The sequence below is a fragment of the Marmota flaviventris genome, chromosome 4 (genome assembly GCF_047511675.1).
Source record: "Marmota flaviventris isolate mMarFla1 chromosome 4, mMarFla1.hap1, whole genome shotgun sequence".
Taxonomy (NCBI): Eukaryota; Metazoa; Chordata; class Mammalia; order Rodentia; family Sciuridae; genus Marmota; species Marmota flaviventris.
In genome coordinates, this window is record NC_092501.1 from 24,158,932 (window position 1) to 24,186,489 (window position 27,558).

The following is a 27,558-nucleotide window of genomic DNA, read 5'->3' on the forward strand; positions in this document are numbered from 1 at the left end:
CTAAGCCATGCTGAATGTTGCATTTGAACTGGCTCTTGAAGGCAGTGTTCACAGAGGGAGATGTGGCTAGATGGAATTTTTGGCCTTGTTATCTCCATGGATACAAAAACATGGGAAGGTTGAAAAATATTAAGTGCCCAGTTTGGTGCATTGAGTATTATAAAAGAATAGTGCAGAACGAGGGGGCATCATGCCACAACTCACCTTTATTGTTCACTCAAGGCATTTATATATATAGTTAATAACAGTAGGAAGACATCAAAATCCCTAGAATAGGGCCAGTGTGGTGGCACATGCCTGTAATCCCAGCAGCTCAGGAGGCTGAGGCAGGAGGATCTCAAGTTCAAAGTCAGCCTCAGCAACTGCAAGGTGCTAAGCAACTCGGTGAGACCCTGTATCTAAATAAAATACAAAATAGGGCTGGGGATGTGGCTCAGTGGTCAAGTGCCCCTGAGTTCAATCCTTGGTACCCACCCCCCCAGGGGAAAAAAAAAACTAGAATGGGGATGGACCTCAGTTGAAATTGTTCTTGTGAAGATTAATTTAGCCAATAGTTCTGGAAAGTAGGATCCTAGATGTGGGTGGCCATAAGCAGCAAGCACTCAGACCATGCCAGGACTCATAAGAACCTGGACTCCAGTGGCAGCTGAATTGGAAAGCAAGGACTCCTGTGCGGTGAGCAGTCTGAAGGAAAGAAAGGGCAGTGTGCTGCTCAGCCTCCAGCAAAATGGCAGACCACAGTAAGCAATAAGCAAATAACTGAATGGATGCCAACTTGAACCTTTGATTTTGTAGTTCCAGGTTGTCTATCTAAAAAGATAATGTGTTTTTGTTTTTCCTAAAAAGATAATATTTTATTTGTAACAAGGACAATATTTTATTAGTAACAAATGTTCTTATGGAACATTTTTTTCCTTTTTCCTTTCTTTTTACCCACTGTGCTTTATTTATTGACAAATAAATTTACATACTCTAGAATTCACAAATCTTAAGTATACATCTCCATCAATAATGTAGTTTTGGCTTATTTGGTTTTTTCCCCTCAACCTTTTCAACCTGAAAGTGCTTTCCTAAGAAATGAAATATATTTACTATATAATTCTATAATATTGATTACATAGATCTGAGGATGAAGACATTCAAAACACCTTGCTGGATTTAATTAGTGATCATTGCTGAGCAGCTTTTGTTAATTATTTACATTGCATTGTTAACTGTGTGTCCTCTACTTTACCTTTCTTTTAGAACCTCATCATATCAGCCCAGTCAGCCTGGTGTATCAGAAAGATGGAGTGTTTGCTTCTGGAATTGTAATGTATTTTACTTTTCAAAATCAATTGCTTTCAAGAAAAAAAATTCCCTTTTCATTTACTATTAGGAGCCATATTTAGGGATGTCAAGTTCTGCCATATTATTAATTAGTATTTTTCCCCTTTTGGATGCTATTAACAATTTTTATTATGAAGAATTTTAGTTAGATCCACAAGGTGAAAGAACAGTGTAATGCAGTATCATATAGCTATCTTACTCCAAAAAGCAAAATCAGTTAAAGAGTCCACTGCCTTTCCCCCAGGACAAAAACACATAGTCTATAACCCAATTCCGTGCTCCTTTCTGCAATAATGTGTTAGGGTGTCAAATATGAATCTGGAACATTTTCTCTAAGTTTTAGCTTAGACCTTGGGCATGACCACTTGCTTGCATATTGTCATGGTTGAGGTTAGGGTTAGGATCAATATTCTCCCCTGCCTGGAATTTACTTTGTACCAGGCACCACACTGAGTGCTTCACTTGTATTTTCTAATTGGTCCACACAACAACCTTATCACGTATAGACTGTTAACATCTTCCTCAATCACATGAAGGAAGCAAGACTCACAAAGAAAGTAACTCACCAGAAAATACGTGAAGGACCTTGGCTTGAACCCAGGGATATCAGACTTCACAGTCTAATCTTCTCATTCATTAAACATACAGCCTGAGGCTAAAGGATCATAAGCTGGAGGCCAGCTTGGGCAATTTAGTGAGTTCTTGTCTCAAAGTAAAATAAAAGGGCTGGGGGTTGTAGCTCAGTGGTAGAGCACTTGGCTGGTATGTGTGAGGCCATGGGTGAAATCCCCAGTACTACAAGGAGCAACCCCTGCAAAAGCCACAAAAATTCAAGCAAAACAAAACAAAGTAACAAAGAACCAAGCACAGCCCCAGTAACACAGCCATATCATGTGCCTTCATGATATTGTAATCAATGCTGAGGTTTTTAATTGACCTATACTAAAATCTCAGGTCTACTTGTAGCTGTCCCCAGTCCATCACATCTCCAGGACCCTGAGGGCATCTGGGCAATGACATCATGGTGACAGGTGCAGATCCACCTGCAAGAAGCAATCTGGAGCCCAAGCAACTAAGCTCAGCTTGTAACCCACCCCCACAACTTGACAAGTGGACTACCCACTCCTCTTCCCTATATTTAGTCTGCATTTGTGCCCTTTGTGACTTTTGTCCTTTTCAAGGCCATCCTCTGTGTTTATTTTAACTTACTTTACAGAAACAACAGCAGCATTTGCTCTGGTGAGGGATGCAGAATGGTGATGAACTTGAAGATTGCATCTGGCATTTCTCCCCCAATACCTAAGGCTCAAGCATCCCATGTCCAGCCATCTCGCAAACACCTGCTCTTGGTTATACCAGGGTTTAATTTAGGAAATGCAGGATACTTTTTCCCAAAGCCTCCTCACTGTTATAAAAATAACTCAAATTGTTTTTAAGGGTAGTGAAATTAACTCAAACCTATTTATAGCCAATCAGCCAACCAACTCATTTTTACTGGATGGCTGCCATTGTCTAGCACTGTGTGAGGAACTGGAGAAGAGGATGTGAAGGAAATAAAAGGCACCCCCACCCCATCCTTGGGTCATTTAGGAAACACACATAATAATGATTAAGAAATTTACTTAGGGCTGGTGTCCTTTGAAATAAGGAGATTGCTGCACACAAGCCAACAAACTGCCTCGTTTGTCCCACCTCCTTTACAGTGAAGAACATGGTGAGAGATAAATGCTAGACAAGCAATAAAGGAGTGATCAGCAAAATTTTAGGGAACTGAAAAGTGTGTCATAACAGAGATAAAACTGAAGAATGATCAAGGAACCTGGTTAAAAGTTGCCTGAATAAATATGAAAGAACAGTGTGTTCTAGAAAGTGTAAACACAGATGACCACGCCAAACAAACAGTGTTGGTAATCCACAGACTTTGCCTGATGAAGAAATTGTACCATGCATTGAGCAAGACTGACTTTCTGATTTTATCTCATTGTGTTTGGTCTGTAGGAAGGCTCTGTGTACTCCTTCATTATTAAAGATTCAAGTTATAAAGTGGAGACTTTTCTTGAGACTGAAGGGCCTGTAGAACATATGCTGTTTTCTCCCAGTTACAAAATGTTGCTGATTCAAACAGACAAGGTATGTGAGATGGTAATTTCTTGATATGCAATTTTCAGATAATATTATTGTCATCATTGCATGACAGGAATAAAAGACAGAGTGTGCCGCATAGTGATTTTCTACTACTCAGGAATCTTACAGTTACAAATGAAAAACTACCCAATTTCAAAGGCCCAAATGAAAAAGAAATGCTCATTTTTTTTCTTCTTTTTTTTTAATTTGTTCTTTTTAAGTAAGCATGGCAGTAAAGTATATTTTGACATATTAGACATACATGGAGTATAACTTATTCTAATTAGGATCCCATTCTTGAAGTTGTACATGATGTGGAGTTTCAGTGATTGTATACTCATATATAAACATAGAAAAGTTCTGTCCAGTTCATTCTACTGTCTTTCCTTTTCCCATACCCCTCCCTTCCTTTCATTCACCTTTGTCTAATCCAATGAATTTCTATTCTTCCCTCTCCCCCACTTTATTGTGTGTTAGCATCCAGATATATCAGAGAGAACATTCGGCCTTTGTTTTGGGGGATTGGCTTATTTCACTTAGCATGATAGTCTCCAGTTCCACCCATTTACCAGCAAATGCCATAATTTTATTTTTCTTTATGGCTGAGTAATATTCCATTATATATATATATATATATATATATATATATATATATATATATATATATATATATATCAGATTTTCTTTATTGATTCATCTGTTGAAGCTTGGTTCCATAGCTTAGCTATTGTGAATTGAGCTGCTTTAAATATTGATGTGTCACTGGAGTATGCTGATTTTAAGTCCTTTGAGTATAAACTGAGGAGTGGGATAACTGGGTCAATTTGTGGTTCCATTCTAAGTAGAAATGTTCATTTTCATTCATGTAACTGAAAGAACAAAGAGTGGATCTGAATCCAGGGGCTCCCATTGGGCCTTATTTCTTGAATCTCTTAACTGCTTCCCCTCTGCAATTTCCATTGCTATGCAGACTCTCCCCTTGTGGCACTGAGAGCCTCCTGCAGCTCTCATTTGTACTTCTGTCCTCGTGATGACTTTGGTAGAATGTTACCAGCTGGGGAAAAAATGCCCTGGAACATAGATTCAGGTAGACAAGTCTTGTCTACCCCTGGATCAGTCACTATTATCAGGGGGAGTCTAAGCTCTGATTGGCCAGACCTCATGTCTAGCCCTGGGCCCTAGGTAGAGTCAACCCATCCATATATGGTTTGACATTGGGGATATAGGTTGTTCTCTAAAGAAAACGAGATCTCTTAAGAGAAGAAGGGAGCTGAATCAATGCAGAGTAAAAACTCATGACTGAGTTATACTGTCAGGAAGACTCCTAATTTAATAGAATGACCCTCAAAGGTCAGGATTTGCATCCACTTACATTGCTAGGCAACAATTTTAGGTAGATTACAAATAAAGTTTAATAAACTTAAATTTGAATATGGAAAGACTTCAGTTTCTGGTGATTACCAGAAGTCAAAACAGCTATTTTAATAAATAAATGATAAACTTACAACATCTATGGAGGAGAAAAAACTATTTTTAAAATTATCATAACAGAAGAGGAAAAAGACCCAAATAAAGGTTCAAAAAAAAAAGAAAAATATACTAACAAAGCAAAAATTAAATGAACAAAAGTAACAGAAGTTTGGATATGGTTAAAAAGAGAATTTATAAACTGGAAGGTAAATCAGAAATTCTTTAGAATGTACCCCAGAGAAACAAAAGGGAGGGAAATACAGAAGGTAGAATAAGAGACACAAATAATACAGTGAAAAGATCTATTTGATTGGCATCCAGACAGAAGAGAGAGTGAGACAGGGGCAATACTTAGAAAGATACTGACTTGAAAATTTCCAGAACTGATTAGAGATGAATTTACAGATTAAAGAAGACCAGCAAAGCCCAAGCAAGATCCATAAAACAATATTCACATTTAGACTTCCCCAAGTGAAATTCTTGAAAAACAAGACAAAGAAAAATTTTTTAATTAGTCTAAGAGAAAAGACAGATTACTTCAAAGGAATTTCAATTTGACTAATAACTGATTTCTCTATGGTAATAATGTAAGTAAGAAATAATGGAATATCTTCAATGTGGCACAGGGGTCAGCAATTATAGCCTGGGTATACTAATATTAGACAAAATAGTCTTGGTTTTTTTTGTTGTTGTTGCTGGAGATCGAACCCAGGGCCTTGTGCATGCACTCTACCAATGCCTGGAATCCTTACCCAAAATAAATGGCTTTATTTATTTATCTATTTATTTATTTATTCAAATTTTTATTAGTTATTGACGGACTTTTTAATTTTTTTATTTATTTATATGTGGTGCTGAGAATCGAACCCAGTGCCTCACACATGCTAGGCAAGTGCTCTACCACTGAGCCACAACCCCAGCCTGAAAATGGCTTTATTTTGAAATAATAAAAAAATTAAGTTCACCAGGAATATATAAACATTTGAAATACTGAGGCTGGCCTTTGAACTTGTGATCCTCCTGCCTCAGCCTCCTGAGCCACTAAGATTACAAGCTTGCACCACCATGCCCAGCTTGGCTTAAATCTTTACTCCCTTATTTTGTCTTGTAGTATCCTCCTTCTCTGCTTTCTTCTTCTTTTTCTCTTCTTACGATTGTCTTTATTTAACTTTAAAGATTTGGGGGGATATATGATTTATTGTCTGAGTCTCCCAGTAAAACATAAGTGCCAGGAGAGCAGGGAATTTCTATCTATTTTGTCCTCTTACAGAGCCCCAGCATCCATTCAGTATTTGTTGACAGAATGAATGAGAGGTAAAATTAGCAAATACCTGCCAAATTTTGAACTACGCAGAGTTGTATTTTTTAGTTAAATAAGAACATTTTGTGTTTAGAGGCTGGGATGTGGCTCAGCAATATAATGCTCGCCTAGCACATGTGAGGCCCTGGGTTTGATCCTCAGCACCACATTAAAATAAAGGTATTATGTCCAATTACAACTAAAAAAATAAAAATTAAAAATTAAAAAATTGTGTTTCATTCAAGTAAACTTGAACCAGTTGAAACCAAGTTACTTATTGCTGACTAAGTGACCACATTATATCATAGCTGCTTGACAGAGATGCATACATTACAGATAGATTTTTCTAGTTTTGAGAAGTGAATCTGAGAGCTGAGAATGACAAACAAGTCATAAAGTAACCGCCTCAGCCACATTTTGAGGATTTTTACAAAGGCTTGAATTTTAAATCCATGCCTCCCCTCCCATTGTGTTTAACATGTGCCAGGATTTAGTTCATCTTAAAAACTTTTCTGTTTTTCCATGTTTTCCAACTTCTCTACATAAATACACATTATTTTTAAAATCAGAGAACGTGTTTTGTTATGTTTTATAAATTTAAAAAAAACAAATGCCTGGAATCAGGGAAGTCCTATTTATTATTTTAATTAGTGAAAATGTATCAATCAATCAATAAACAAATCAAGCATCTAGAGTTTAAGTTTTTTAAGATCAGTTCTGTGATTTTCCATCACCTATTCCTACAAGGTGCTTTGTTCATAGTAGGCATTAAATAAATATTTGTTGAACTACATACACAATGTTGTAAGATGTTTCCTTCTTTCTTTTATCAGGGATCTGTTTTTATCTACACTTTTGATGAGAAGCCAACCTTAGAAAAAGTCCTAGATGCTTGTGATGGGAAATTCCAAGCAATTGACTTTATCACACCTGGAACCAAATACTTCATGGTAAGGAATATCTTAATATGGCACAATAGGATTTAAAGATATGATGTTTCTGGCACTAAGGTTGTGGCTCAGCGGTAGAGCGTTCGCCTAGCGCATGTGAAGCCCTGGCTTAGATCCTCAGCACCACATAAAAATAAATAAATAAAAAGCAAAGATATTGTGTACAACTAAAAGAAATAAATACGTAAAAAAAAAGATGTGATGTTTCTAGATTAAATTCCTATCCATATCTAATTAGGTAACTTTGGAAATTCATGTACAAATAAGAGGCAGAGGGTATTTTTGAGTACTTGTAGAAAAGCCAAACACTTTCATAATCAAATCTTTTTTGCTCAGGCAGAATGATGTCATCCTATTGTGACTCCATAATATTATCTTAGAAGCCATCCTTTTAATATTCACCACCCAAGTCTGCAAGCAAGGATTTCAACACATTCATGCTAATGACTTGTCAGCACCCGGTAATCTGTTAGTATTTATCTCCTTCCAGAGTGATAAAACAGCACCACCCAAGAATGAAGATTAAATATGTGTCGTTCACACATCATTAATTCAGCCTATTTAGGGGAGAAAAGAAAACTGGTGCATTTAGAAACTGAGTATTTCTGGGCTAGGAATATACCTCAGTGGTTGGACACTTGGCTAGCATGTGTGAGGCCCTGGATTCAATCTCCAGGACCAGCAGGGGGAAAAAGAAAGAAAGAAAAGGAAGAAGGAAAGAGAGGGGAGGAGGGGAAAACTATGTACTTCTTTCCCAATGTCTATTGTTTATCCTTATTGATCTCAAGAAACATATTTCAGTTTTCATATGATTTATCAATGTTCTAAAAAATAAAACCATACAAGCCATGCAAGGCAGCAAAAACCAAGAGAAAAACTTGGAAGAAGCCGGAGGGGGGAAAAGGCAACTTACCCAAAGAAGAACCAGGATAAGAATTACATTGAACTTTTCTTCTGAAACCATGCAAACAAGAGAATACTTAAAATATTGAAAGAAAGAAAGAAAGAAAAAAAACCCTACTAACTTGGAAGTTCGTATCCAGTGAACTAGCCTTCAAAAGTAAAGAAGAAATTATTTCTCCAAAAAAAATGAAAATCAAGGAAATTTCTTGTCAGTAGACTTGCCTTGCAAGAATGGTTAAAAGGAATTCTTCAGAGACATAGATTTAGCAGGCAGAAAATCAAAATCAGTAGGGACATAGTGAAAATGAACTGCATCATTAATCTACTGCACATAACTGACATCTACAGAATGCTTCATCCAACAATAGCAGAATACATACTCCCCTCAAGCTCACATAGAACATTCATAGAGAGAGATCACAGCTGGTCCACAAAACACGTCTTAACAACTTTGAAAGAAAAATAAACCATACAAAGTATGTTGTTAGAACACAATGGCATTGATATATAATTAATTATAGGCTGGGTATTTCTGTAGTAGAGTACTTGTCTAGAATGTACAAGGCCTGGGGTTCAAGCCCTAGGACTGTTTAAAAAAAAAAAAAAAGTCAATAATAGAAACCCTCCCACACCTAAAAACTTGGAATTTGAGCAACACACTTTTAAATATCAGATAGGTTGAAGAAAATGTCTCAAGAAAAATTTTTAAATTTTAAATGAAAATTAAATACAACTTACCAAGTTTGGGGGATGCAGTGAAAGCAGTACTTAGAGGGAAATTTGTATAATATTGGATACCTTTATTTGAAAAGAAAAAGCTAAAATCAGTCATCTAAGCTACCACCTTTGGAAACTAGAAAAAGAAGAGCAAATTAGATCCAAGTAATTGGAAAAGAGAAAATAAAAATTATGGGATAAATCAATAAAATTACAAATAGGATATTGACCTAGAAAAAGTAGCCCAGAATCTGATTCTTTAAAAAGATTGATAAAATTGATAAAAATTTAGCCAGTTTAATTCATTTTAATTAAATAAAAATTACTAAAATCAGAAACGAAAGAAAGGTCATCAGAGCAAAACCATGATAGATATTAAATAGATAATAAATGAATATGATGAGTTACTCCATGCCCACAAATCTCATAATCAAGAACAAACGAACCACTTCCTTAGAAGACAATCTTCCAAAACTCACAGAGAAATAGTTATTCAGAAAGGGCCTAAAATCAAAGAAATTGAATAAATAATTAATAACTTTCCAAAATACAAAGCACCAGGCCCAGAGGGGTTCACTGGTGAACATTTGAATAAGAAATAATACCAATCTTACAATCCTTTTTAGAAAACAGAAGCAAAAGGAATACTTTCAAACTCTTTTCTCTGAAGCATTACCCTAATAATAAGACTATACAAAAACATTACAAGAAAACTGAACTATAGACCAATATCTCTCACGGTCACAGATGGAAAACATCCTCAACAAGTATTAGTAAACTGAGTGCAAAGATATGTAAAAAAGAATTTTATACCATGACCAAGTGTTTGGTTACACCATGGTTTGTTTCAGGTATACAAGGCTGATTCAACATTAAAAATCAATTAACCCATCACATCTAGGTTAAACATGATAACCTAAACAAGAAAAATCACATTACTTTATCATTACATGCAGAAAAAGTGTTTGGAAAAAAATCTATTTCCTATCTATGATTAAAAACTCTCTGAAAATAAAGGGTAGAAGGAAGCTCAGCCTGATAAAGAATACCTACAAAATACTTTCAGTTAACATCATACCTACTGGTACAAATTCCTATTCAGCATCAAACTGGATGTGTGATCTAATGCAATAAGAAAAAAGAAAAGACACAAAAGGTATATATATAGACTGGAAGGAAGAAATAACACTATCTTTGTTCTCAGTTGTCACGATTACCTTTGTAGAAAATCCTAAAGAATCAACAAAATGCTACTAGAACTAAAAGATTACACCAACATTTCAGGATACAAGCTTAACATGCAAAAAAAAGGACAATTGTTTTCTTATATACCAATAATGAGCAACTGGAATTTTTTTGTGTGTGTGTGTGTGTGTGTGTGTGTGTGTGTGTGTTGTGATGCTGGGGATTGAACTAGGGCCTCACACTTGCTAGGCAAGGGCTCTACCACTCAGCTGCATCCCTACCACACCATTGCCACCCCGACCCTACCTCACCCCCTTTTTTTTTTGTGGTACTGGTGATTAAAACTGAGGGAACTTAATCACTGAGCCATATCCCCAACTCTTTTTTATATTTTATTTAGAGATAGGGTCTCCCTAAGTTTTTTAGGGCCTCATTAAATTGCTGAGGCTGGCTTTGAACTTAAGATCTTTCTCCTGTCTTAGCCTCCCAAGTCACTGGGATTACAGCTATGCAGCACTATGCCTGGCCAAACAATTGGATTTTGACATTAAAAACAATACCATTTACATTAACATCACTAAAATGAACTAGGTGTAAATCAGACAAAAAGATGTATATGCTCTATATGAGGAAAGCTATCAACCCTGATGACAAATAAGATCTAAATAAATGAAGAGATAGTATACAGGACTAGATTCAGTATTGTCAAGTTGTCAGTTCTTCCCAATTTGATCTATAGATTCAGTGTAATGACAATTAAAATCTCAGTTAATTTGAAAATTGTCACACTGATTCTAAAATTTATTTAGAAAAGCAAAAGACCCAGAATAGTCATTACAATATTGAAAGATAAGAACAGTCAGAGAACTGACACTCTGACTTCAAGATTTAGAATAAAGCTATAAGAATACAGATAGTGTGATTGTGGTGAATGTACAGACCAGTGGAACAAAATAGAGAGCCCAGAAGTAGATCCACACAAAAATACTCAGTGGTCTTTAGCAAAGGAGCAAAGGCAGTTCAGTCAAGAATGGATAATCTTTTCAACAAATGGTGCTGGAACAACTAAACATTTACATGCAAAGGAAAAAACAAAGAATTTAGATACAGATCTTACAATTCTCTCTCTCTCTCTCTCTCTCTCTCACACACACACACACACACACACACACAATATCAAAAAACTCCTAGAAGACAACATAAGAGAAAATCCAAGTGACCTTAGGCATGGTGGTAACTATTTAAATACAATACCAAATCATAGGTGGAGCTCAGGGGATTTTAAGGCAGTGAAACCATTCTATATGATACCATGATGATGAACATGTGTCATTATACATTTGTCAAAACCCACAGAATGTATGATACAAAGAATGAATGAACCCTAATATAAATTACAGACTTTAGTCAATACTAGTAAATCAACATTGGCTCATCAATCATAACAATGAACCACACTAGGGAAGATGTTAATAATAGAAGAATTGTATATGTAGAGGGGGAGGGGAACACTATTTTCTGCTCACTGCTCTAAAAAATAAATTCGGTTAATTAAAAAAAAGAACAGTGTATGATTTCCTATTTTCTAGGCTTATTCATTAGGCAATAATTGCATTGACTTTCTAAGTAATTTTTATCTTAAATATATTACATGAAAAACTCTTTATTTTACTTTTCTAATCCTAGCTAGTTATTATATGTTACTTAAATTGTATTAAAGACATTTCTTCAGAAAAAAGTGTTGATGTTGAACTTGTAAAATAATTACGTAGAAGCTATATTAATATGATGACATTTTAAAATTTTGTTTTAATTGTAGATGGTTACAATACCTTTTATTTACTTATTTTTTTAATTGATTAATGCCTCACACTGATGTACTAGAAAGCGATTTAGAACATTCACCTGTAGAAAAGTCTTATTTTCCATTTAGAGTTGCCTTTTTCTTTTACAGACAGTCACACATTCGGGGGAAGTTTGTATTTGGTGGATGGAGGATTGTATTTGTGAAAGCAGGATTTATCTGAATACTCCAGTAAGTGTGCCTGATAGATTTTTTTTTAATTGAATTCTAATTTGGTCTGCCTTCTATATTCACATTTCAGTAGTCTGGACAAATACTTGCTACTGAAGGTTTATTACATTTTCACCTTATAGCTTTAGAGTAATCCTTGTGTACAGAGTCTATGCTGCATCCCAGAGAGTGAAACATAGCATGTTATTTCGTTGTATAGGAAAGGATAGTTTTTTCCCTGATAGCAGTTACTTCTGAAATCCTAGTTGTTTCTATCTCATTCATGCCACAGCTTCATTGTAGACCTGCAGGTGTCTCTTGTGTAGGCTCTTTGCAAGGCAAGCTGAGGTTCCACCAGCAAAAAGCTTTAGTGCCAGGGCAAGGGAGGAAGAGTATGCTGGGGTGGGAAGGAGGGCAGTCATTGCTTTTACTCAGAAAAGAAACAGCCCCTTAACCATAGATAGTTAAATGGCCCTGCTTTACAAGGAGATCAGTTAGAAATGAAAGAAAATTACCACTCTAACCAGATAAAGCCAAAATTAAAAAGTAAGGGCTATTGGTTCTGTCAATTATAAAGAACAAAACTTGTCCGGCCTCATGTGTGCCTCAGTCCAGTCGCTCAAATCATATTACCCAAGGACCTGTTTCTCTCTGTCTCCACCATATGCCTTTAGTTTTACTTTTGTCTCATTTAGTGGGCTGCAGATGCCACAGACTCCAATATTACACCTCATTGTCAGGGAAGAAGCTTCTCTTTTCTAACTATTGTTTTGATGATGTCCTTGAACTAATTAATATGGCTAAGGAAATGAGAAATGCTAATTGGCTTAAGCTCAACCCCAGAAATGGGAGTGAGATCCATTCCACTCAACCCTGAAAATAGGGAAGGGTGGTTTCTCAGTGCATATGCAAGAAATTTGCCAGGAGGAGAGTGTATTATTGCAATAGAACGAACCACAACCTCCACAGCACCTGTCTCAATGTGATACCAACATGATACTGCATGTTCATCGTGTATTTTGCATAAAATAATGTTTTAAAAAAGGACCAAGAAACAATTGTAATGGTGGGACTTTTGTATTAATTATCATCATTTGCTACATTATGCAGTTCTAGATATGCTATGGATCTTAGTAGGTCAGGAAGTCACAACCTTTCCCCTTTATAAAATTAAAATCTCAGTTATAAAAGACTAAGTATCATATCTTATGTTAGAATATTACAAGATGCATAGGACACATAATTCCATGGTATAAATGAAACTCTCCCTCAAAAGTAAAGTTAAAAACTCTGGACTAAAAGACCATAAAACAGAAGACTCTGTAATTTGTGCGGCAAATGCTTATCTGTATTCATTTCTAGAACTAGATAAGATCTTACAAGTTCATCTGATCACATCTCCATTTACAGATGAGAGACTCAAATGCTTACCAATACCCCCAGGGCCCTATTTAACCTGGTCCCATCCTGCTCCTCTTGGCCAAGGAGGGTCACAGGCACCATCAGAAGGCCTCCACCAACTTCACAGAGCTCCAAATCAGGCCTTGGACATTCATGAGATCCAGCCTGTGCTGTGGAGGGGCACTGGGTTGTCCCTTTTGGAGGACACTACTGCCCTACAGAGAATTGATCCAGACAAGCCCAGTGATGCTGGGGCCAGATCTGCCTGCCTGTGCCACTGTGAACCCAGTGGTCTTCAGGGAGCCTGGCTCAGCCCCACAATGGCTACACACCAGGAGCTTTCCTTGATGACACCTTCAAGGGTACAGAAGACTCCTCTGGCTAGTGCTATACTTCTTTAGATTAACCACTTTTGCCCTGGGATGGAGGAGAGTTTCAGGTGATTATTTGGGGAATACACACACACACACACACACACACACACACACACACGCATTAAGAAGTTTCATAAAATCTCTCAGGTAAAATTAAGATTAATAAAAGCCCACTAAAATTGCATTGTAATGGGGCAGGACACCAGGTACTCATATGAGCTTTGTCACAGCTATGGGATCCTAGGCAGTTGATGTACTCCTTGGCCTCTGTTTACTATTCTGCAAAATGATGATTTCTTAAGTTCGTTTTCAGTCCTAATATTCCACAAAGAATAATCATAGATAAGTTAAACATTTCTGAAATATTTAAAGATTCCTTAAATATTATAGGAGTTAATTTATTCTCTTAGACATTGTACTCTATATAAATAATTTGAAATAAACAGGGATCTCTTATGCCCTTCTTTGAACTGACATAGTTATCTTAAGTCTTCCTCCATCATACCAGCGCCCCAAGATCTACATTACTTGGAGAAAAACAGTTGTTTTTAAAAATCACATTCTACAAAAATGTCTAGAAGATTCTAGAAATTAATTTTAAATATTTTATTTTTATTATTTTGGTCTTTTTTTTTCACAATCATTTAGATAGATGATTGACATAATCATTTTAACATCATTTAGAGATTAAAATGATGCTATGGTTTAAAGTTCCAGAAACCTCTTTATATTCTATCATTCTAATTTTAGCAAAATAAGATGTACAAGGGCTGGGCTTGTGGCTCAGTGGTAGAGCACTTGCCTAGCATGTGTGAGGCACTGGGTTCAATTCTCAACACCACATATAAATCAATGAATAAAATAAAGGTCCATCAACAACTAAACTAAAAATTTTAAAAAATAATATGTACAGATTCCTTGACTGCTTATACAATTGGAGAGCTCAGGAGGCTTGAGTCTGTAATTTGAAATAAGTACCACACCACATACCACACTTACTACTCTCATTCTGCAGTATTTTCAAAAAATTGTAGACATTTTTTGTTTTGCTTGTGATTGTTTTTTGGTGCAGAGAATGGAACCCAGGGCCTTGCACACACTAAGCATAGCTCTCACAAGGAGCTGCACCCCAGCCCCGTAGACTTCCTACCTGCAGGAAAGCAAGCTTCATTTTGTGGGGTTTCTCTTCAACAGACCACAGCCCTGGCTTGCTCTCCCTCCTCCCACTCCGCTGTTGTGGGGACTGTGGATGGCTACGTGTACTTCCTGGATGTCCAAGAGGTGGACTCCCCTGGGGTGATCCACAAGGCCTTCCTCTCCAAGTCTGCTGTGCAGCACCTCATGTGAGCACCTCCTCCTCCTGGCACGCTTCTGTCAGCCTGTCTGTTGAGGATTCCAGCAAAACTATCACTGTTTTGAATCTTGAGTTTTGCGTGTTTCATTTGGTTTTCATATAAAACCTTCATTTGGTTCAGTGTTCACAAGGTACAGAGGGATGTGTATGGAAAGTTCCCCGAACACCAAGTTCTCTCCCTGGAGGCAGCCTGTTACGAATGTCCTGTGTCCCTTTCCAAAGGCATTTTATCCATAAACAATTGCAAAGATAAGCACTTCTTTGCATTTGTGAATAATTATTGAGCGCTCACTTGTGCCAGGTGCTTCTGTTATAGCTGCTCCTCCCTCCATTTTACAGGTGAGGATGATGAGGCATGAAGAGTTTAAACAGGCAGCGGCATGTGTTGGGATCAGAGACCAGGCCTCTGGGCCTCAGAGTCGCTGCCACTGCTCTTAAAGGGAGCAAACTACACAGTGTTCTGGACCTTGTTTTATTTTTCACTTATTTATTTTCACTACTCCCCAAATAGTCTATCTTAGAGAATTTTTATGTCCACATAAAGACCTTCCTCATTCTTCTTTATAGATAGCAGCATTGGATTCATTATATGAACATTTCAACATTAAAAAAAATAACAGTATGTTAATAGACATTCAGATTGTTTAAAGTCTTTTAAAGCATTATTTTTAAGAAGACAGTGTAGATACATTGTATTTGAACTTAAAAGCTGTTGTTATTATTGCTCTTTCTTTTTAAAATTTATCAAAACAGTAAATATTACACACTGACATTTGTGCCCTGCTTGACAGCTTACTGGAGTTCATTGGATGGGACTCTTAAGTAAGTCTGCTTGTCCCTGCTGGACAGATTAGGGGATTCAGGTCCAAAGAGGCACTGAGAAGACTTTGCTGAAGGTTTTGCAGGCAGCGTGGAGGAGCTGGTTTCTGCCCTCTGTGCTGTTGCTGCGGAGCATCCAGCCCGGCCTGCTGTCACCAGCCGGCTATCACCTCCCCACTCTACTCTGCTCTTCTATACACTTGGTATTTCCTGGGTGCCTCTTCTTTCTCAGACCCACTTCTCTTATTCTGATTTGTCTTTCCTCACTTTTTCTAATTTGAGGGACTAAAGAGATGTTTCACCACATCCTCCTCATCCTGCCACAGACCATTCATGGGGTACTGAATGTCACACCCAGCCCTAATTTGAGAATGGCTTATTCCCACTTGAAATAACAAGAAAGCTCTATTGACTTACTTTATTCATTTACAGTGACACAGTTGTCCATGTTTCGGGCATCTTCCTGTGTGGAAGGACATCTTCATGTCCTCTGTGGTATGGGTATAGAGCACAGTGGTTACGTCTACCTGTGATTGCTTGGCTTTCACAAGGTCAGAGACTTATTAACTACCATTGGTGATGGGTTTTGAGCATATCTCCTTGGCCACACATCCATATACTTGTTCACTATCTCTCTGATGAAGCAAGTAGGATCTGATAATTAGATTTCTTCTTTCTAGTTTTGATCAGCGAGGAATATTTCTGTTTGTTGGATCCTCAGAAGGAAACATCTTTATTATGAATGCCAATCCTTCAAGCTCATTTGAGATCCTAGGATTCGTAGGTATGACAGAATATGTATTAATTTAAAATACCATTCACTTTATTTCAAAGAATTTCAGGTTAGAAAAATAGAACTATAGCAAAATAATTATTTGTATTATGTTTTTAAAAAGAGAAACATTTAGATAACAGTCATTTAGGAGGATCCCCACATTATATGTAGAGGTATTTGCTGTGTTAGAGTTACCTGCTATCTGATGCTAAAGAAATTTCTTGAATCAAGTATTGAATGTGGCTGAATATTTCTGATGTATATTTTAAGGAGGAATAAGGATAGTTTCTCCCTGAAATACTTTTAAATGATATTTAGATGTTTAATATTTATTTAAGAACTAATTCTTTCCTCTCTGGCTTTAAGTACCAAACATGTATATATTCCCTCAAAAACATTTTCTAAATTCATTCATGAATTTCTAAGAATATCAAGTGCCTAGTAAGAGCAAAATGCTAAATCTAGGCCTGTGGGAAATGAAAAGGTCAAGGAGACAACTTAGTGAGGGGAGAACAAAGCAAAGTTCTGCATTGGCCCAGAGGCAGAGCAATTAATTCTCCCAGGTGTGAGGGAAGGAGGTAAAGCTGTGTACAGGTATGGAGGTGAAGATGGTAAAGGAAGGGTTTTCCAAAGAAAAGTAGTGAGCTCTGAGGATTCCATAGGTGTGGGATGGGATGTATTAATATTACAGCTCAAGATAAAAAAAAAATTTAATGAAGTCTGATGTAATAGGGAAATGGAAGAGTTTATTAGAAGGTGCCCATGACAATTAAGTGTAAAAGATGACAAAGGTCCCTGAATATCGTTCCAAGGACTCTGGAATTTATTCTGTGCTCAATGAGACATCATCAGAAATTTCAAGATGGAATTGACATTATTTGGCTTTGGCTTGGTCTTCAGAGGATGACTCAGGCATGCATGTGAAGGATATAGTAGAAAGAAAAGAGAATGGAATAAGAGAAATGAATAAGGAAGCTGTAATAGTAGTCAAGACAAGAGATAACAATACTCGATCATAATGGCAGCTGGTGTTTATTGAGGGGTGCCTTGCTATATGATAGCAAGTTTTCTACGGTGTGTGTTAACTCCATTAGCAACTCTTGTGAGATAGATGACTGTTGTTATTCACTTTTTATAGATGAGGCAATTGAGGCACAGCAGGGTTAAGTACTTGTTCAAGATCACACAGGTAGGTAGTGGAAGATTCAGGACTCAAAACTCAGAAAGACCAACTTCAGGTCATGTGCACAATGCACAAACCCATGCAGTGTCTTGGAAAGAGAGAAGAGGAAACAACTCTGAGTGATGGGATTGGTAGGACTTGGTATTTGATTATATGTGAAAAGGAGGTATGTTAGCTTCCCAGTCCTATAACAAATACCTGAGATAAATCAAGTTATAAGAGAAAAGGTTCATTTGGGCTCACAGTTTGGGAGGTTTCAGTCCATAGTCAGTCCCATAGCTTTTGGGCCTGTGGTAAGGCAGTACATTTTGGCCAAGAGCTGCTCACCTTAGGGTGTTTGGGAAGAAAAGGAAGACAGAGGAAAGAATTGGGGTCCCAATGTCCTCTTCAGGGCATGCCCCCAGCAACCTAACTTCCTTCCACTGAGCCCCACCTCCTAAAGATTCCACCCTTCCCAATAGCACCACAGGCTGGAAACCAGGACTTGACCCCAGAGTCTCTGGGGGAAACAATACAAACCACAGCAGGAGAGACCAGCATTTACTCCAAACTTTCTAACCTGGATAGTGGAAGTTTGTGGTGTCATTAATTTGAAGAAGAAAGGTTTTGAGGCTTCAATTCTGTATATTTGAAGCCAATAAGCAATTCATTTGGGGATATTTAGCATTAGTTTGGAGATAGAAATACACAGTTCAAGGCTTGATAATAGAATTCTGATCTTGAAAGCATGAACGTTGATTAGTGAAGCAAATCTGAATGTTTACTGGAGCCAAACAAGCAATCTCAATATGTCAATTAGATGGCACCTAGTGTGGTAGATCCTGTGACCAACCTCAGAGTGGACAGATACATGCTGCCTAAGTATCCCACTTCTTAACATCTTTCCTTGGCCAGTGGGTGGGATGAGAAACTGGGAATGGAACACTAGTCTGTTTTGCATTGAAGGTGTGGACAGAGGAAGAGGAGGCAGTGGAGAAAACTGAGGCTGGGTCAGAGTAATGAGAAAACCGGGAGTCACAGCCCTGCCCCACCAAAAAGCATGAGGAAGGCGGGCTGGGTGAAGGTGCAGCTGTGACTGGTGTGAGTGCTGCAAGGATGATCTGCAGGGAACCCCTGAGAGACAAAGAGGTCAGGGAGGGACTAGAGGTAAGAAAATGGAGTGATTAAATGCCAAGACTATTTTAGGAAGTTTACCCAGGATGGAAGAATCAGATACCAAACTGAAGGGAAGCAGAGTTGAAGGACAGTTCTTATCAGAAGACAGAGCAGAATAGAAGGAGACTTGGGGACACAAGACCAAAGAAGTGATTGAGCTTGGTGGGTGTGGGGGTGCCACTGTGGCACACACCTGTGATTTCAGCAACTCAGGAGGCTGAGACAAGAGGATTTCAGGCTCAAGGTCAGCCTAAGCAACATAGCAAGACCCTATCTCAAAATTAAAAATAAAAAAGGCTGGGGGTATAGCTCAGTGAAGGGGTATAGCTCATTGAAGGGGCTCCCCTGGGTTTAATCCCTACCACAGACAAACAAGAGGTGATTGATAGTGCAAGGTCCAATTGGGTTTGGAGGGGTAGTCTCAAAATCACAGATGGGGCCTGAGATTGATTCCTGCCTCATTATGGAAATAAAGGAGGAGGAACGAAACGGCAAGAAGATGAGGGAGTCAGGATAAGAATCTTGAGGCTGAGTTTGAGTGAGATGGCCTTGATCTTCCTGTTGAGGAACAGGTAAGGGCATGCATTACGTGCACATCTGGGGAAGGGGCTGAAAAGGGGGACAGCTGCAGTATCACCCCTCCGAGATGGAGAGGTAAGTGTGGAGTGAACCCACAGTGGGCTGCAGGCACAATATGCCTTGCTGATGTACAGACGCAAAGAACACCAGTGCCTGAGCTCATCCGATATTTAGAGTGGGCAAACTCGGCTGGGGCTGTAGCCCAGGGTAGAGTGCTTGCCTTGCATGTGTGAGGCACTGGGTTGGATCCTCAGCACCACATAAAAATAAATAAAGATATTTGTCCATCTACAACTTAAAAAGTTAAAAAAAGAGTGGGAAAACTGGCTGGAGTGCCTGTGCCAGGGCACAGGGCACACAGGGGGCAGATGGGTAGAGATGATAGACTCTGGAAGCCACCCCAGATGGGAAAGAAGCTAAACCAAGCTGGGGGCACTCTGCTGATCTAGATATAATCAGGGAAGATCTTCCATCAGTTCATCAAAAATGTTTTTTTTTTTTTAAAGGTGAGCATCTTTTTTTTTAATATTTACTTTTTAGGTGTGGATGGACACAACACAATGCTTTTATTTTTAATATGGTGCTGAGGATCGAATCCGGTCCCTGCCCGTGCTAGGCGAGCGCTCTACTGCTGAGCCACAATCCTAGCCCCATCAAAAATGTTCTTGTCACTTATGTTTAAAAGTCACTGGATATACTGATAAATAAATTTGGTTCTAAAGTTTGTATAAAGGCAAGTCTATAATGTGATATCATAATTGGGGATGGTAAGAAGTTCTGACCACAGGAGCATCGATTTCCATTTGCTTTCAGAGGTGAGCAAGGACATTCTACAAATATCCACGGTGTCTCTTTTGGAAGTAGACGTGGTACAAGTATTGGTGCTTTCTTCACTTCCAGAAGCAGAAAAAAGCAGGTTGGAATTATTTACTGTGCCCAAAATACTACCAACAGGTAAAGAAAAACCGACAACCCAACCTATTCTATCTTTGACTCAGCAAAAGTGTTGTTATAGTTGTTTTTTGGTCTTTTTTTTTTTTTCTCCTAATTAGGTCATTTGTGAAGAGGTAAAATGGTTATTTTTTGTGCATCTTTACAAAGTTAAACTGATGTGACTGTGGAACAACCTGAAATGTGCATTTCTCTCTAGACCTTGTAACTCATGAGTCTGCTTTATTAGCAAAGAAAAGAAAAAGGATCAACTGACACTATGTCATTTTGTGATGTCTCTTGTTTTTGTAGCTCTAAACATATATAGTTAAATTCAGACTCTTTACAGTATAGTTACCTTCACTGATAAAAATTTTTTTAAAGAGAGAGTGAGAGAGGGAGAGAGAGAAAGAGAGAGAATTTTAATATTTATTTTTTAGTTATCAGCGGACACAATATCTTTGTTTGTATGTGGTGCTGAGAATCGAACCCGGACCGCACGCATGCCAGGCAAGCGTGCTACTGCTTGAGCCACATCCCCAGCCCAATATAAATTATTTTTTAAAACAACAAAAAAGTTTTACTTCATCTTCTCATAGTTCCAAGAGCATTTCCTACTATGAGTTTATATTTGTATACCATTTAGAATAGTGTCTGAGATACACTAAATATTCCATAAGGGCTTGAGAAATAAAATAAAATACAGAGATAGTCTTTGCTTATACACTAATATACCCCTACTTACAAAATTCAGATTTATTGATGTCTCACTAATAAATTACAAAGAAAGTTATCTGGGTGAAAAATTATGAGAAAATAGATACTTTGTTTTAGATGACAAATATATTTGGGTAGCAATTTTACAAATAAATGATTATAGAGTATAAGAGAAAATCTCAAAGAATATTTTGTTTTAATTAGGAATCTCTATACTATGTACGTTTATTTTATTTTTAAAATTTATTTATCTATTTATTTTTTGGTGCTGGAGATTGAACCCATGGCACTTTAACACCGAGCTACATCCTCAGCCCTTTTTATTTTGAGACAGGTTCTCACTAAGCTGCTTAGGGTCTTGCTAATTTAGAGACTGGCCTCAAACTTGTGATCCTCCTGCCTCAGCCTCCTGAGTTGCTAAGATTACAGGGTGTGCCACCCTACATGGCTCATATATTTATTTACTGAGGTGTCTTTAAGTTAATTGACAAAATTAACTAAGACCAGCAAAAGAGATTTTACTCATCAGTCATCAGTATTTTTAGTGTAAATAAATTGTTTTAAAATCATTTTCATAAATGAATAGCCTCTGCAATATTAAGTGAGCACTTAAAACTTTTATTTTGCTTCTCATAATTGTTAATAATGATAAAGAATAAAATCAATATATGGTATAAATCAGTTCTCTTCTTCCTCAAATCCTATAGTTTCTGAAAGCTTCACTGATGAAAGAGGGAAACTGAAAGAGGAGCTGATTCATTTGTACCTGTATGAGATGGAGCACACTCTGTCCTCTGCAGTCTTGGACTTTCAAAGTAACCAAATATATGGCTTCTGTAATCAAGCACCATACGTCTGTAGCTATCTTCTTCCTGAAAAAGTATGCCAAAACTCTAGCATGCTATCACTCACCTTAGCAATCAACATTGACAATGTGCTATTTAGACATGATCCTCTTGTCTGCTTTAACAGAATAATTCAGTTAATAAAAGGCTTTATTGTATTAATACACTGCCCTTGAATTAGATAATATTAGTGTTACTTGTTAATCCAGCATAAAATACCTCTGAGCAAGCTCACACTCGTGCTGCATGTCACACTTGCCAGATAACCCAATGAAGATGACCTAATATTGGGTTAGTTGCTTAAAAAAATCTAGCATTAGAAAATCTATTCCATAGATTCCAAGGGCTAGAGGATGAGTAATTTTCAGTGGAACTCGGTGCCTGATCTGTAAGCAAAATAACTGAACTATGTTCCTAACATCCTTTCATCACTCTCTTTGAACTTCTTCCATGTTGTGTCACCTTCTGCTCTGCACACTGTCCCAGTGACCCTCTGCTTGCTGCCCCTTAGCTATTCAGTGTCCCACTGAATGGGTCCCAAGAGTATCTCCCGCCTCTCTCAATTCAATCAAAGCCCTTCTCTCTCAGAGTAGACAGCATTGGACATAGAAATTGCAAGAAGAAAGAAATGGTTCATGGAAAAGGGAATTCAAGAAAATTTCATGAGCAGTATTTGAACTGGACTTTGAAGAACAGGTCAGATTTAGACGTGGAGAAGTAATATGAGCTGTATAGGGGTAGATGCTGATGTAAGGAGATGGGCAGGACTGGCGGGGATAGGGTGGAAAAGGACATTTCAGACCAAAGAAGGACATGTGAAAGGCCTGGGGGGGAATGCAAGAGACACATAGGAGGTATAGCCACTACCTTATTTTATTCATGTATTTATACCAGGGATTTAACCCAGGCATGCTTAACCACTGAACCACATCACCAGCCCCCACCCCACCCCCTTTTTTTTTTTTGTATTTTATTTAGAGACAAGGTCTTGCTAAGTTGCTTAGGGCCTTGCTAAGTCGCTGAGGCTGCCTTTGAACTCACGATCCTCCTGTCTCAACCTCCTGAGCCACTGGGATTATAGATGTGTGCCACCACTTCTGGCCTCAACTACCTTATTTTGACTTTTACTAGGATGTATAAAAATTATTGGCAAAAATAAAGATTGTCAGTGTCAGCTGAATCTTTAGAAGCAGACTACATATGAAGACTTTCCTTAGCTAGCAAAACAAACTTTTATTTGCAAACAAAGTATGTGTTACATAGTACAAACATAAGCACCTACTTTATCCCATACTAATTCATTTCTAAGAACAGCATTTGTGATTTAAATATGAGCATGCATGCAAAATGCACATCTGTAAACATGAATTTGCTGTTCATCTAATCTTTTCTATAATATGGTTCTTTTCTTTGATTAGCAGGAAGATACCAAGGTTTGTATTCTTAAGCCACACCAAAAAGTGCAAAGCAAGCATTATGGAACTGGAATGCTCTATCTATCTTGGCATGGATTGTGGCTCATAACAATAGCTAAATGTGGAATTCTGTGTATCCGAGATATTTATACTTTGGTAAGCTCCTTTTAAAAAAAGTATGCAGTGTATATATTGTTTTCAGATAACTAACAAAAGTCCTTAGAAGACAAACCAGAACTTTTTCTTATGTTCATTGACTCAACTTTTTCTTATCATTGATGGAATTAATGACTTTGACTTTTTTTTTTCTTAGTACCAAGGATTGAACCCAGAGGTGCTTAACCACTAAGCCACATCCTCAGCACTTTTTATTTTTTATTTTGAGGCAAGGCCTCTCCAGGTTGCTTAGGGCCTTGCTGAATTGGTGATCTTTGAACTTGTGATCTTCCTGCCTTGGCCTCCCAAGCTGCTGGGATTACAGGTGTGCATCACCACACCTGGTGACTTTGCCATTTTTACAAGTGTCTTGATATACCCTGGTTTGAATCTTGAAGGGAAGAAACTCCCACCAGGAAAAGGAGATCTACAAACATAGAGCACTAGGCAGGGCACTACCTAACTCTGCAATCAGCTAGCTGTGTCTTAGAAATTCACTGAGCTCAAAGAAGTTCAGATGCTCAGACAGGAAATCAGGAAAGTCTCAAGGCTCTGCCCTAGCGGTAGTGGGGGGAACTGTTTTTGAAATGGCGAATTACTCTGCAAACATGCTACCCCCTGGCTTGAAGAGCCTTGGCTGGCTTGCTGCTGCCCCACTGTCCCTTCACGCTGGAATTGCACAAGGGAGCAGGGTTGGCCCTGATTCAGTCCTCCACCATCACTTGCAAACTCAATCACCACCACTACTATTTTTGATTTCCATTGTCCTTAGACCTCTGAAAAGGTAAAAGTAGTTGCCTTTCCCCAAAAGGTAGGGGATATTTTTCTAGGTTTTGGGACTGTGATTTTAAGGAATGATTTGCAAACTGCTACACTGTCAACTAGTGAAACAAGATATAATGTATGGTATATCTGACAGTGGCATGACATGGCAAGATATCAAGATGTTCTGAGTGACTGTATTGACTATTTTGAGTAAGGTCATCCTCGGCAGTACTATTTGTAAAACAGAGGGTTAAATAAATAAAGTTATGATGGTACAAAATTAGTTCATAAATAAAATATAGAATATTAAGCAGCTATGATACAGAATGAGGAGATCGCTACATAAGAACATGGAAAATATTCCAATATATATTGATCATTAAAGGGAAAAGCAACCTTGTATATATACATATTATAATTTATGTAAGAAAAATTCATATTGCATAAAAATCTGTTTGTATACATGTAAAAAAAAACTCTGAAAGAATATTGATGGTTCTTGTTACATTGATTGCCTTTGGAAGGAGGTTTTGGGACATGGGGATAGGAGGGAGATTCCATGTCATACACTTACAGTTTTAAAATTTTTGAACTATTGCCTATTCAAGAAATTAAATGAAAAATGGATCATTCTTGAGAATCAGCGTGAAAAATCATAGTTTTCAGACAGGGAGCTTAAATGGTTGTTCTGTGTGACACATTGGTGGGTTGTGTGTGTATTGTTGTTTTTGGATTTTTTTTTTCCCAATTGGTTTAATGAGAATCCTCCAAGGGCTATTGTGTATCTTCCAGCTTCTCACCCTCTCTCCTGGGTGCTCAACTGCTTTGCACATCAATGGAACCTGCCTGACTGTATTGACTATTTTGAAGGCTTCTGAATTTGCCACCTCTGCTTGCTCAAGGCCCCACCCCTGCCTGACTCCATAGCCTTCAGCAAGTTCCTTCACTTCCCAATGCCTCATTGCCAATCATAAATCTGTGACAATAATATCTCTCCTTCCACCCTACTGGGAGAATAAATCAGTGCTAATAAATGAGTTTAAACTAGGGACACATTACTATGAACTACATCCATACCAACTGAAGTGCTATTAGCAAATAGAAAAAGATTTACCCACAGGCTGAAGTACATATAAGCCTGTTAGGAAAGCCACGTATAGAAGTGCATTCCTAATTTCTCCACTTTGTTCCTAAAACTATTGAGGAAACATTTGCTCGGTGTCAGAGTCATTCTCATCAGGCGCATGGGATTCAGTCCATGAGAATTTCAATGGATGGACAAAGTATTCTGGTGAATGGGAAAGATGACGGCACCCTGGTTTACCTAAAATGGAAGTACGTATGGTATACAGTAAGCAATCCATTTGGTATGATGTTTTAAAATATGGATTTTATTATTAAGTACAGCAAGGCCAATGTAAAGGAATTTGGCTGCTATTGCAAAGATAGTCTCTTATGCTCACAGATTCCTAGAAGAAAGGGCACACCATGCTATAAGGCCATGCAGGAAGCACAAGGGTGGGCCAGGAGGCTGAGGGAGTGGAGAAAGGTGGGCAAGAGCCTTGGTTTCCAAAGTAAGAATCAGGCAGGTTTGGGACAGGCTAGTTTGAATAATATCAGCAGGTGCTGGGACCTAATAGCTGCCCCTAGGTGTCTGGGACTTGGTACTGGGGCTATTAGGAAAGGGAAATGATGACCCTGAGTGTGAGAGCCCCTGAGGGGGTGGCTGGGCTGTGGTGTCTACATTTGAAAGGCCTACTTCTGGCTAGTGGTTACTATCTCCAGGAATTAGATAGCCCTGGAAGAGGTATTCCCCAGCAGGGTAATCAAGGCCCCAGATATCAAAGCATTAAAATTCAAAACATAAAAATGGCATAATTAGGCAGCCAGGTGCAGTGGCGCATACCTGTAATCTTAGCAGCTCGGGAAGTTGAGGCAGTAGGATTGTAAGTTCAAAGCCAGCCTCAGCAAAAGCGAAATGCTAAAGCAACTCAGTGAGAGCCTGTCTCTAAATAAAATACAAAATAGGGCTGAGGATGTGGCTCAGGGAATCAGTGTCCCTGAGTTCAATCCCAAGTACAAAAACTAAAATAAATTAATTAAAAAATTAAAATAAAATAAATAAATAAAGGTATAGTTTTATTTAGATGACTTTAAAAACTCCTATTTGTCTCCCAAGAAACCTCACACGTGTGTATGTACACATACAAACACATTTACGTATCTTGCTTAGATGATATTAAATTATATAGAGTTAATTTGTTTATATTCAAGTTAAAATTCTAAATAAATATTACCCAAACATATGGATGATGACCAGGGGGTAGAAAACATGAAGTTGACACAAAAAAGACAGACTGGACTTTAAATGTTGCCTTGTTAGATCTGCTAATGGACATCATTCATTAATGTGCCATTGATCCTCATGATTAAAACTGTAATAAAACATAGTCTTTTGTGACAACATTGTGAAATGTTAACTATTGCAGAAGTTTGTATCATAACAATTTTGGTAGCCATTTATTTCAAGAGTTCATTTGAAGACTGTGTCTTCATGACCATTTTGTACATGGAAACCTGAGTAAAACATAAACTTGTATCTTGCTAAATGTTAAGTCCCACCAGGCCCACATGCTTGTAATTTCTGTGGTTTGGGAGGCTGAGGCAGGGGGATTGCAGGTTCAAAGCCAGACTCAGCAACTTAGCAAGATCCTGAGCAACTTATTGAGACCCTGTCTCAAAATAAATATAAAAAGGGTTGGGGATGTGGCTCAGTGGTTAAGAGCCCCTGGGTTCAATCCCTGTGTTAAAAAAAAAAAAAATCCTAACATATCCTTTATAGTCAGTGGGCAACAGCAGAGGGGTGTTCCCACTGTTCATAGAGGGAAGCTTCCATCTGTCAGTCATCACCTGAGCTCTGGCTCAGAACACAGCTGGATTTGAAACTTTAGTCCAGGACTAATGAGCTTATGACCTTAGACATGTGACATCTCCTCGAAGTCATCTATAAAAAATGTGACTGGAGGAAGGGTCTGTAGCTTCTACAAGATTGCTAGAAGTAGATGTTCTTGGGCCCATCTAGACTCTCTGAATCAACA

At 38.0% G+C, this 27,558-nt stretch overlaps 1 protein-coding gene across 1 annotated transcript in view; it reads left to right on the forward strand.

Annotated features, from left to right (window-relative positions):
• Positions 1–27,558, forward strand: part of Cfap43 (cilia and flagella associated protein 43) — an 88,502-nt gene that overhangs the window by 23,256 nt on the left and 37,688 nt on the right. The window contains exons 7-16 of the mRNA XM_027929930.3: positions 1,246–1,310; positions 3,328–3,459; positions 7,057–7,173; positions 11,933–12,013; positions 14,962–15,110; positions 16,621–16,724; positions 20,446–20,586; positions 21,987–22,159; positions 23,546–23,695; positions 25,665–25,795. Of these exons, the coding sequence (XP_027785731.2) occupies positions 1,246–1,310; positions 3,328–3,459; positions 7,057–7,173; positions 11,933–12,013; positions 14,962–15,110; positions 16,621–16,724; positions 20,446–20,586; positions 21,987–22,159; positions 23,546–23,695; positions 25,665–25,795 (1,243 nt within the window). The remainder of the gene's footprint in view (positions 1–1,245; positions 1,311–3,327; positions 3,460–7,056; positions 7,174–11,932; positions 12,014–14,961; positions 15,111–16,620; positions 16,725–20,445; positions 20,587–21,986; positions 22,160–23,545; positions 23,696–25,664; positions 25,796–27,558) is intronic.